General features: G+C 44.0%; 1 protein-coding gene across 1 annotated transcript in view; it reads left to right on the forward strand.

Annotated features, from left to right (window-relative positions):
- The first annotated feature begins 904 nt into the window (after positions 1–904).
- Positions 905–12770, forward strand: part of LOC138289371 (protein FAM47E-like) — a 116240-nt gene continuing 104374 nt past the window's right edge. Inside the window, exons 1-2 of the mRNA XM_069230168.1 lie at positions 905–1346; positions 4471–4849. Of these exons, the coding sequence (XP_069086269.1) occupies positions 1312–1346; positions 4471–4849 (414 nt within the window). The 5' untranslated portion in view covers positions 905–1311. The remainder of the gene's footprint in view (positions 1347–4470; positions 4850–12770) is intronic.

Here is a 12770-nt window from a genome sequence, read left to right on the forward strand (position 1 = left end):
ATAGCCAAAAAAAGGCTCGGCACAGGAGGGGAAAAGGCCTGGCAGCGAAGGGGTTAATACACTGGATACAATTTTACCCGGTTGTGGGTTTTTTTAATCGATGGAAGGTTTCCTGTGCAGTGTCTCAGGTGCTCCCACCCCAAGAGTGATTGTTACGGTTACACCACAGAGCCACCAACCCTCCACGCTCCCGACACTTCTGCAGAACACTCACCCTTTGGCGTGGCTGAGGTGGACACTCAGAAGGGAAGCAGAAAGATGACGACTAGAATAAATAGTTCGAATAAGAGAAAGATCCACATGTCGAACCAATACGAGTGCCGAGAGAGCTCCCGCAAACAGGAGCGAGCCTCCTCCCTATTCGACTCTCGCAGTTTTCTATCAGCTTCGACAGCGTCCATCCCGACAGCCTGCCGACTAACCATGAACTCTGCAGATGCCTGAAATTCAAGGGTCACTTCCGTACAAGGTGGGACACCAACCACACGGAAAATAGAAAGGGAAAGAGGACGTTCAAGAGTAAGTTTACAACACGTTATTTCGATAGTTTGGTCGCCATTTTAAATTGGAACATTCAGGAACACTGGTAGAGGCTAATGTTCATAAATCATTATTGTATCCATGCATGCGCAACAAATTGTGAAAACAGATGTGTTACACCTGGCGAGCGCTTGTTTTTACAAAAACTCATTTGTCTGATTGTTGGACACCAAACAATTTGACACATACATATATTGTGCCTATTTTCCTGAACTCCAAATAATCCAGTACCGTGTTATTATTGGGAGACTAAGCTTATGTTGATCAAATGTTCTATTTGCTGGGTTTTACGTGTCTACTTTCATTTTGAAATGACGTCCGCGCAAATTATTCGTAGGAAAGTCTTTCCTCTCTTTTCAGTATTAGTGGTTTGGGGATAGGTAGCCGCTGTTTACGTGCAGCAACCACGTACTGCACGGGAGTGGGACCGATTACGCCCTAGAAAGGGAATGGCATCAAATGCAACAATGACACAGAAGTGTTAATACACAGAGACGTGTTTTTGTCACGCAACATCATTGTCATGTGCTCAATTATGCCTGATTTTAAAATGGCCGTGTTCGCGTGCGCAATTCAAACTTGGTTAGCTTATAAAATGGGACGCGGTCGCCATGGTGACCGCTGTGGGCATACTTAAGAGGCATATGGTGACCAATTTCCTGTGTTTGGTAGTACATGACAAAGCGTGACTATACCGAGCCCTTGTAATGAAGTGATGTTGCAGCCAGCGCTCTATCCAAGACAGGCCGTTTAGTCTCCTCTGAAATTACCATGCAGGAGCAGGGGCAGTACAACCAACAACCATGGTGAGTCAATGCCTGCTGGGATCGGAGGGTGAATTTTCTGGAGGATGAACTTTTAAAAAGTCTAGACATGACTACATGGCTGTATCACCTCCTGAACTAAGCCTTGGGTGCTGCTATTGCAAGGCAGGTTTAGGAAATGAACAACTCTGGTATCCAAATCGAATGAAATAGTCTTAAGTTTAGAATCCATAATGGTAAATATGAGCATCTAAAATGCGTACTGGCCAGTAACCACTTACTGCCTCAGGACAGTGGGGATGCTTAAGCCATGGAACTTGATCTGTGACTGGGAGTGAATGTTTGATTTGCTCCACATTCCATCCATCATCTGCATTTGTCGCCCTAAGTGGGAAAAGTATGCCTAGAAGTGGGTCCCGTGCTCGCTAGGCCACCAGATTTGAGCTAACCTGGCAGATGAGGGGTGATACCCCGAAACCTGGTCTCAGGATGTTTGTTTCTTGTTCAGGGAGGACCTGTTCTGGCAGGTTGGGCTGGATTGTTCCCATGGGTAGCAGGGTCAAGACTGATTTGCATATGGCTGGATCCAAACTGGAATGGCATGGCGAACAAAAAAAAAAACTGATGCATTAAACCCAGTTCTGTGACTGGGAGTACATTTTTGATTTGTTCTGCATTCTGTCCATAATCTGTTCTTTTTGCATTAGTAAAGTAAGAGGGAAGTCTTGGACCATATGTACCCTAAATGTGGGCTAGATTCGTATTATACATGGAGCAGACATTTATTTAATCAAACAGTAGTTTTTTTTACACCAGATATGCTGAATGCACATATTTGAAGGTGAACTCGTGAGAATGAAGAAACAAGCAACTCTGTAAAATAAAATATTTGCATAGGATCACATACTTTGACACCTGTCTACAGGTCAAGTACATTACAGTTAGGTTGAGTAGATTATTCAAGTTATTCGAGCTGCAGCTCTATGAACATTTTAATGATTTTTCGAGGTTTATATGATTTTTTGAGGCCTGACTGTTTATCAGCTGGTAGCTGGACATGGGTCCCAATAGCTGAATGTGTTCCTGAAGTTATGTTGTGCAGAATCCCTTCTGTGCCTAACCTTTCCCTCTCTGTCATCAAGGTTCCTCTGTTACAGGACAAGAAGGACTGAAAGAGATTTGCTTGTTCTCTGAGTGGGTTAAAAGTGGCAAAGAACCAAAATATCGAATAGCTGGCATCCTGCGGTGCATTTCTGTGAGCAGCAGGAGAAGAATCACAGTTGCAGGGAAAACCTGTGCAGTGCAGGACAGATGACCACCCTAGTATGGCATGTTTCGAACTGAGTTCAAGTAGCACAGCAATTCTTGTGTTTCTTTTGAGAGTTGTAGCTGACATGTCTACTGCTTGTTTAAAGCGACAAAATCCCATAAGTATGCATATTGCCTGCAACAAGGGCACTGTAGTTCTTTTAGTTACAGTTCTGTCCTGGAATTAACTTTGTTTTATATATACAAGCTATATAGTCATTATTTTAATCATTTCTTAATGTTCTCATAAAATAATCAAACATTGACAAAGCTGTTAGGAATGGTTTAATAAGTTTAGTATTGGCAACTTTTTGTGTGCGTTATTGTGTGAATGGATGGGTTATTGAGCAGATTTACAAATTAATGAATGGCTGGATGAACAGATGTGTAAGTGCACAGATGCATACATGGTTGTGTGCATTCATTGCAATTACAGCAAAACTGCCACCACAGCCACCAGCAAAGTAATTTACTTCTCTGAAAGCTTCCTGCTGGATACATTTCATTCTGGCTTCAAACTGGGTGGTACTAGTGGCCAGTGACTCCCTACACATCTAGGCTATTGATTATTCTTGCATATTGATTCTTCGTCTTTATCACATCATCCTTTTAAGAACCATATATTCCTCCTGGTTTTTTTCATGTTGTGAAATAGTTAACTTCCTTCCTTTCCCCAAAACTATCTTCTTGGGCTGCATTTTTGTCCTTCTGGTCTTCATCATATACACGGAGCCTCTTTGGAATCTCCTGGATGAGCAGGCCATCTCTTACTACTAATTTACAGGCAACTGTACTTTCGTCTCAACTCATTGAGAAAGAACACACTTCTGACTACGTGCCACTTTGCCATGTGATCGTAGGTTACATAGTAACACATTAAACTGAATCTAGACACCACTAAGTGTTTACCCCGCTCTCATGACTCTGTCAGCATTGAGCTCTGCTATCGTCACTTGGAAGACTGAGGGGTCTCCCCAAAGCTGGGCACCACTGGAAGTGAATGTTTTCTACTCAATACATTAAGAATCTCACTAAAAATACCCAGGATCACACTTGACTTCTTCATAATATCGAGCTCTACGCCCTCAAGGAAGTTTTCACACAAGCCATCCAGGCACCTGTGATTGCTCATATAGTCTGAGGGAATGTGCTTCTGATTGGCTTACCCAAACCCCTCCCTCAAGGCCTCCCACCACACAGAAACATGTCTTAAGCAATTACTGTCTTTGCGTGTCCTACTTGTCTAGGGTAGAGTGGGTGACCAGTCAAGATTTACTTCAGAAGGTGGTAAAGGATTTGGAACTCTGTAAGTCATATGCAATTACCCTCAATGATCTGACTGTCAGGTAGTATCTATAGCTTTCATAAATAATAGGTCTTATATTTACAATTAGTAAACTAGAGCAGCTAAATCATAACCTACTATTCAGGGTGTGAAGGCTCTGTGCCCAGTGTGTGATTGATTTTGAAGGCCCACATAGATCACAGTACAGTAGGCAAAACCTGCCAAGCATTCATGATGCAAGGGAGCTGGCAGCACGAGCAGAATATTTTTATTTTTTTGAGAGGTGTTGCTTGTTGAAACCCTAGACCACAGAGTTTTTTTGAGGCATAAATGCAACATTTCTTAAAATAATATCAAAAGTACTAATGGTATTCATTTGTCAGGACGGTTGTAATTTTATGATTATCTCTAAGGGAGACTGGGTGCACATTCCTTTTTGCCATTCAGAGTACTCTTACAGAAGTACTTGTGAATTACTTTAGAGTAAAAGCCTGAGTTGCATCAATGTGGTTTGCTCACTTGCATGAAATAAATTCACTCTTTTAACATTAACTCAAAAGTGTTTGCTCCCAGGTACAAGGAAAGAGTGACGACTAAGTATCTAAAAGATCCCCACACCAAAAGGAATTTATCTGGTTCCCTAAATGGCAGTCGTTGGAGGTTCTTGGACCCAGCAGTAGATGATTTCAGAGATGGCTACCCACCTCAATCCAGTGGCTTATCTCCTCTGCAAATGAAAGACACTTCGCCTATCATTCACAACCTCCATGAGCCATCTGGTGCCAGAGAGCAGAAAAGGCCCAGGAAAAGGTTTACAAAAGACCAGGCAGTTTTTTCAAAGCTACTCCCATTACAACAAGCAAGGAGAGAATACATCGACGAAATAGAGTACGGCCTGACACAGCACCCTCTTGCTCTGTACCCCCACTTGGAAGATGGTATTCCGCCAGAGGTAAAATCTTTGTTCTCACATATTGTATTCATTTGTTTTGCATTACGAAACTATTTGTCAGAAATCCTGTTGACTGTTCTGTTGCCAATAGATCTTTGAGCACGTTTGTTTATAACTGTGGCCAGGCTGCTACCATTTTGGGGTGGGAAATGTTACTTCTGTGACATATAACATTATTGAGAGTGGAACAGCAGTTTCTTTTAGACCACAGAATTCACTGACCATCTATACTGGTTAACCGCATGTGTAGCCATTACTTCAATATTTATTTATATTTATTGCATTCTTCGTTATAAATCTCTACAAAAGACATTAAAATATCCTTAATATTAAGAGCATTATGTTACAAAAAAGTTTAAAGTCATCAAAAATTATTCAGAAAGACTAAAAGCAATGCAACTCCTAAAGCAACGTTAGAGGACTCGAGGAATTGGCAATAATTAAAAGTATTTTTAACAATCTTATTATTGGCTTGCCTGACAAGAGGTCTTAAATATTGTCTTTGTTTCTCCAGGGTAGATGGACATGTCAGCATTAAATTACAGATTTTGGATTGATACTTAAAATCAAGTGAACAATTCAAACAGCATGTGGCTTCCAAGCAAGCCAGGCAGGCAGTGAACCTTTGGAAAGCCAGGCAGAGTCAGGGAACCCCTCAGTATGTTTTGGGGACAACAGGCCACCTAGAGTGGTGCTGTGTAGCATACCAGATGGCAGGTATTGGGTATGAGAAAAGGGAAGATTGGGAGGCCATTGCCAGGGGAGATGAAACAATCACATATCAAGACTTGCGACAAAGCATCACGACTCAGCTCAGCTGTTACCACAGGTCAGCGGACTAAATTTACCCCATGGTACAGTCGGCGTAACCCCAGGGTGCATCTACTGCACAGAGAAAGCCTTTATGTGCTGCAGCCAGCCAGGGACTTCAGTGATTTCAGAAAGCTACCCTTCTAAACTTTTAGTGGGAGACCAGGTAAGTGTCCCCACCCACCCCCGTTCCATTGGTTCCTCAAGGATGTCCTCGGAAGCACTATATGTGCAGTCTGAGAGTCTCTTAGGCCAAGGCCCCTCAACCTCCATTAAAACTAAAGCGACAGGGGAACCTATAGGGTCAGTGGGTAAAGTGGAGTGATGGGGCATCTGGTATTGTCAGCTGGGAACTTTCATCCTCACACTGCTTAACACAAATATCTACCTGCCCATATAGAAATTCTCTTTATTTCATTGACCAGGTATTTAAACTGCAAATGGTGTCAAAATAGTTTTGCAACTGAATCATGCAGGCTTGATTCACACATTAAAAGTGGACAGTGGTGAATCTTATTTTATCAGGTGTCATTTAAAATTGTGTTTATTTTGTTCACTACCACAGATTTGAAGGGTTGTGTACCATTTGCGCTGCAAGTGCAAATGTTACACACGTGAGAGAGGGTGTTTGGGGGATCGAAAGATAAGACAAATGACCCGAGTTATATAGTGGCCAGAGCAAGGTATCACGTCATTAGGAAATGTACATGCCGATATCAGCATTCCTGTTTATATTTTTGTAGGTAGAACTTTGTATGCAAAATGATTCCATTTGAGCATTTTAGATTCTTTATTTTTACACAAACTCATGCATACACTCAAGCATGGATTGTCATATACAGGACTTATTGGAGTGATTCAAGTGTATTCACAAAACATTGAAATTGACCAGTAAAAAGATCAAACAGTCTGTTTTTTAGTTGAATCGAGTTTAGCAGGATGTGTAACTCAATTTTAGATTGATTCACATTGGCCTACTGCATGCAACATCTATATTCATAAAAAATAATAAATACATATGGTAGTTGTAGGGGGAACAAGAGAATTATGTTTAGTTTTTTGTTGATCTCAAACAGCTAACTGGGTATGAGAAAGATAAGTATATATTAACATGCATAATCTACATTTGCAGCTACTTGGCCTGGCCCTTTTTGTAGGGTCACCCCGTTTTTAAGTTCTTCCCGCAGCAAAAACTATTCCCCTTTTCCTTGTACCCACGTTGGTTGCAGCGGCGTCCTCACTCCCGGTGGCTCTTGCGGAGGCTGGTCTTAGAACTAGCTTGTTCAGGTTTAACTTCCACGCAAGATGGTGGCCGCAAATCCTTTTGAGGTCAGCGCTCTAGTGTTTCTACCTTAGTCTCGTTCTGAAGCTTCCCTCCAGCTGTTTCTCTCTGGGAGCCCTGCACTTCAACTGTCATCCCGAGGAAAATGAGTGGTGCTCCTGAGGCTCTTCGTTTCACAGAGAATTCTTCCAGTTTTGAGTAATTCATTCTTTTTCTTGCTATGGTGTGCACACCAGCTATTTTTTCCCTTTTGAAGAAGCTGAATTTGTTCCTTCTTCCAACAACTGGCTATCTGCTTTCTTAGGAGAATTAGTTTTGGCCTAACAGAACTTCAAGCAACTGCAATAAGGAATCCTTTTGTATGATTTCCAGACTTGCCAATATATATATGTACATATATATATTCAAGAACTATTTTCTTTGGAGACTTGTCAGTCTAAGAGACAAACCTCAGTGCTCAGACTAATTTCTAGAGACTGTGATTGAGAATACTGAACCTTGAGAAGGAGTGTTCGTTTCCTGTAAAAGATAATAGTAGATTGTATATTTGTGAACTTTTGAACTGTTCTCCAGAGAACCTTGGAAACCGCTGACTCCTGGAGAAAAGAAGATATTAAGTTAACATTGTTTTCTTAGAGAGAGGCTAGTCTCTCAAAAGATCCAGGTTAGGAGAACAATAGAATTGGGTGAATGTGAATGGCTGAAAAGTTGAATGCGCAGTAGGAATGTACTTATCAATGCTCTTATCACCCGACTTCAGGTCCTTCCTTTAAAGAAATCCCAATAAGAAGAAAGGTGCCGGTTTTCAGAGACACACACTGAATATCCTATCTTCAAGTGGGAAACACAGGCTTGAACTGGATCTGGAGGTGATCTCTCTTTTTCTATTCCCATTCCCCTTTCCCCCTAGCGGATGCATGGTTCAGATAATCAATTAAAATCTCAGCACGCATCTGTTGGAGGGAGTTGGATAAAAGGCATCTGCTCCTGTGGAAGTTTGATTTAAATGGGTAATCTTCTGAAAGCAGGGTGCAGTGTATTAAAAAAGTTGGACATGTACTTTTAAGTTTTACACGTCCTGCTAGTGAAAAACTCTTAAATTAGTTTTTCACTACTGAAAGGACAACCTCCCCCATAGTATAACATTGGAGTTGCCTTATTACATTTAATATGTGTAATTCCTAAATGGGAAGACATGATTGATTCATGTTTGGCGTCTCTGGAATCCTAATTTAAAATCCTTACTTATGGTGAAGTTGGATGTTAAATAACAATTCTGAAAATGCCACATTTAGAAAGTTGGCATTTTCTTGCATTAGCCATTGGTGCCTGCAGCGTGTCTCTAGTTACATGACTGGGTATAGTTGGCAATTGGACTTTGTGTATTCTTCCTAGACAGACACAAACTTTAAGAGTTTAGGTGTGACTGGATGGGTTATCACTGGCAGAATGGAAGGTAGGAGCTGGGCCCAGCCGCACACCTGAATAGGCTGTGTCGTGCCTCCACACAAAGGGCTGCATAGCCCTTATAGTTAGTCTGGAGGCAGGGCAGGGAAGGCAGGGCATCCGTCCTCTTCAAAGGTATGCATCTAAAAGTTTCTCCCCACTTTAAAGGCACAACTGTGTATAAAAGAAGGACCTCAGAAACCACCTCTTTAGTACACGTCTGGACCTGTAGATACTCCTACTAGCAGAAGGACTGCTGTGCTGCTACAAGGACTACCATTCTGCTGGACTGCTGCTCTGATGGAACTGAGGCCCTGCTGTGCGGACCTGCCTGGAGAAGAAGGACTGGACCTGCATCACTTGAACACAGAGCAATGCCAAGGGCTAGTTGGCTGGTCTCTTGATCGAAACCTCAGGGACCTTATAGGCTTCCAACACTTGACACTTGGACTGTACATCTGCACTTGGACTGTGCCATCTGTGAGTCTACCCTGCCAAGTGGTGCCACCCCTGTCTTGGACTCTTGGATGTCAGCTTAATGTGCTTTGGCAGCCTCTGTGGATCCAGCAGAACCGATGCATCACCTTTACTGCGCTGCACAAGCCAGTGTAGAACCCACTCATCTCCGCTGCTGCGTGGATTGGACCAGTTACAAAAACTTGCATCCTCACTGCAGCCTGCATTGCCTTCGGAACAATCACTGCACAACACCTCCTTGGCGCAGGCCCTGCCATCTCTCATCGACGGCAGCCTCGGCGATGACTCCAGACTCTACATTGCAGCTTCGCAGCTCTTCGGAACAGAAGCACCACCCCAATTGCGCTCCGAATCCCCAATTCCAGACTTTGCATTGCAAGTCCTGTTGATGGGATCCTCAGTATCTGTGCCACAGGACCTCACAACAGTGCCTCGCCACATCTTGGAATGGAAATGAGGCTGAGCACAGGTTAATTTGGGGTTTGGTTGTTACCCTGACTAGGATTGTTGTTGCTGCTTGACTAGGGCTCACACCCCAGTCAACAAGTAACTCACTTTCTAACAGAAGCTTTCTGTGTTTGTTATTCATTTCTTTTCCTGGATTTATATTCAGGAGAGATAAGGAGGAGATATACATTCACATTATCTTGAGTTTATGGGATAACTAAAACTGAAAATATTGTATACTTAAATTGAGGCACTGAATGTCCTTGTGTGCAAAGTTCCTGTACTTATGAAATGAAAATGTGAGGGAACATAGCATACATATTTAACATTAAGGCATGGCGTCCCTATCATGCATTCTGTATATGCACTTTAACCTCCATGACAAGCGGAAGTTATAGCTGAAATGAATGCACTGAATTCTAATTTTAAAAGAGATCTCGACTGAAGAAGTGTTGTGAGTGGGTGCAGTATGGTTCTTTTCAGAGGGCCGAACTAAGGCCTGTTGTGTAAGCTGCATGAACCTGCAGTGTTCCGGATAGCCCCAGTGGGCTATTAGTGATGTGGCTTGCACAAGTAATAGGTCCTCAGTTGTCCTTTCTGGGAACCAAGCACCCCATTGTAGTGCTTGACTCTCTCAAAGTAGTGAGGCAGAGCAGTCCAATGCCTACTCAGGGAAGGTGGTGTGGGCTAGTAATCACTATTCACTGGCATGCAATAATAACACTCAATAAATGTATATATGTAAATACTACATATTACTTTACAAATATGTACATTGCAGATGGAAAATACCATATATGACATTGTGTGAACAATAATCAGTATCCTAATTATAGGAACCAATAAAGTATTTGTAATGAATAAAACATGTGTTTGTGTATTTTTATACATTTCTAACCATTACATTTAAATCATAAAACAGGTCCTAGAGGGCCCCAGATTGTAATGACATTGCATTGTAACCATACACTTGGCCTCTATGTATTTCCTTTAACCACCTTTAGGCCTTTCAGGCCATGATGAATGCAGTCAAATACATAGCCCCTAGAGGGTGGAGCACTCCCAGCTGTATAACAAATGCTCCAGCTTTGGGAGTGTTAAAAATGTGAGGAAAATCCTGTAGTGGTGAATGTTTTAGAGTCCCTCCCAACTCAGGGTGGGCCCAATGAAATCCGTTGTGGGAAAAGGCTGTGCCTTCCTTACACGTTGATGGTGAGCCCCTCGTCTCAGGGTCACTACAAGGAGAGAAGCAACCAAAATTAGAGCAAAACCTTCCAGTCCCGCAGGGCATTATGAGTCTCTCTTTCGGAATAGTGAATATTTGAGTATCAGCTCTCCTACTGAGCTGGGAGAGCTGTGAAGCTTTTTCTTTTGTCTTTTTTTATTTAAAATATTTTTCAAGAGGAGGAGGGTGCTTGGTCCCACCTAAGCACCCCGCAAGTCTCCTTTGATGGGGGCAGCCCAGGAAGCCCTCCCCTGACTGCCCCTGTCAGCTCCCCGCCTGGACAGCATCTTCTTCACTGTTTTCAGGAGTAGCATCTCTTCCCCCTCTGCCTGCTCCAGCGGGCAGAGATTTCCTATGGTACAGTGGTCTCCCGCACCTCCAGACATGGGCACAGGGAAAGGGGGGCAAGGCCACAGCCTTTGGGGGGGGGGCACAACAGCCCTCCTCCTTCATGTTTGGCCTTTGGGGGTCAGGGATGGGGTCTCAGCCCCTCTATGATAAATATGCCCAGGGGATGGGGTTCCAGGATTAAGCAGAGAGTCCACGAAGGAACCCAACGCACACCCTGTCCCAAACAAAATTAGCCAAATTAATCCTCCCCCCCGCCTTGGGGTAAATTAAGAACCGAAAGCAGAGCCCCACACGATTTGTCGCTGTAAAAGATCAAATGTCACCACATTTTAATATGCCATAACTCATGCCTCGTTGGGCTGATTCTGACGGTATTAGGGTCATTCTTCTTCTGGTGGGGAGCTTTAGTCACCAGAGGCAATTGCAGGAGACCTCCTCACCTTCAAAGCTGTGCAGCCCTCAGGGAGCTGGTTTACCTGCCACCCTGTGCCGGCCTTCCTCCAGGTCTTGGATTCTGGCTGCAGAAAAGTCTGGGGCTTTCCCCAACTTGTCCTCAGGAGGTATAAGGGGGCAGCCTCACTGGCCATTAGGAGACCCACTGGTCCTGGGGTCAACTAGGTAGAGTCCTTGGTCCACAGTTGGGGTCAGGGGATTCCTCCTTTCAGTTCTCCATGGGGGTTCCAGGAACCATCAGTGAAGTGTAGAAACATCCACAGCCAAGAGAGATTCTCCCCTTTGTGTAAGGATTTTTTAAAGGGGAGATGGGTAGTTTCCAGAAGTCAGCCACCCCTTTCCAGTCCACGGTACCACATCACCTCTTCACCCCAGTGACCCTCCTGCACAGCATGGTGGACAGTTCAAAATGGGTGTCATCTTGGAGCCATTGGTCACATCTGCTCCTGGGGCCCCACTGTGCCCCTCGCTGACATCACTGCCAAGGACTTGCACACTAGGAGTTCAAAGAGAGCCCCCTCAGTGTTGGCTCCAGTTGTCTGGGCCCTCTGCTTTGTTTAGTGGGCTTGGGCAGGCCCATGCCTGGCACAGTGTGGCAGCTGAGAGATTGATATGGATCGTTTCGCCCTAACCCTTTCCTCCTCAGGAGCTGGGAGAAGTACTGTTCGTTGCTGTTTTGTGTGGGAGGCTTTGTTCCTGCTGCTGGAGAGAAATGTAATTAACTGGGCACCGCAGGGTAACAAAAGGCCTGGACTCTGACATTTAGCTGAGCCAAGGAAATATGAAAACGTGGAGTGACCTATAAGGTGTATCAATATCATTTTGGAAGTTGCATAATTGCATAATGGATTCCAGCCCACCCTCCCCAATCCATTCCACCCACTGTAGTCCTCCCCACTCTAGTCCAATCCACTGCATTCCAGTCCCATAAATCCAATCTACCCCACTCCAATCCACCCCATCCCACCCCACTCCACTCCAATCCAATGCACCTCACTCCAGTTAAATCTAATCCACCCCATTCCAGTCCAATCTAATCCACCCCATTCCATTCCAGTCCACCCCACCCAAATCAATTCACACCACCCTAATCCACTCCACCCCAGTCCCGTCACTCCAATTCAATCCACCCCACTCCAGTCCACCCCAATCCAATCCACCTGACTCCATTTCAATCCACCCCACTCTGGTCTACCCCATCCAGTCCATCCACTCCAATCTGTCTCACTCTACCCAATCCACCCCACTGTACCCCAATCCATTCCAAACCACTGTACTCCAATCTAATCCACCAGACTACCTCAATTGACTCAAACCCACTCCACCCTATTCCACCCTGTTACACTCTACAGCACTCAACTCCATGACTCTGCACTCTACAACACTCCTGAACCACTGAACTCTACTCCCATCTGCTCTACTCTTTGACA

The sequence above is a fragment of the Pleurodeles waltl genome, chromosome 1_1, assembly GCF_031143425.1.
Source record: "Pleurodeles waltl isolate 20211129_DDA chromosome 1_1, aPleWal1.hap1.20221129, whole genome shotgun sequence".
Classification (NCBI taxonomy): Eukaryota; Metazoa; Chordata; class Amphibia; order Caudata; family Salamandridae; genus Pleurodeles; species Pleurodeles waltl.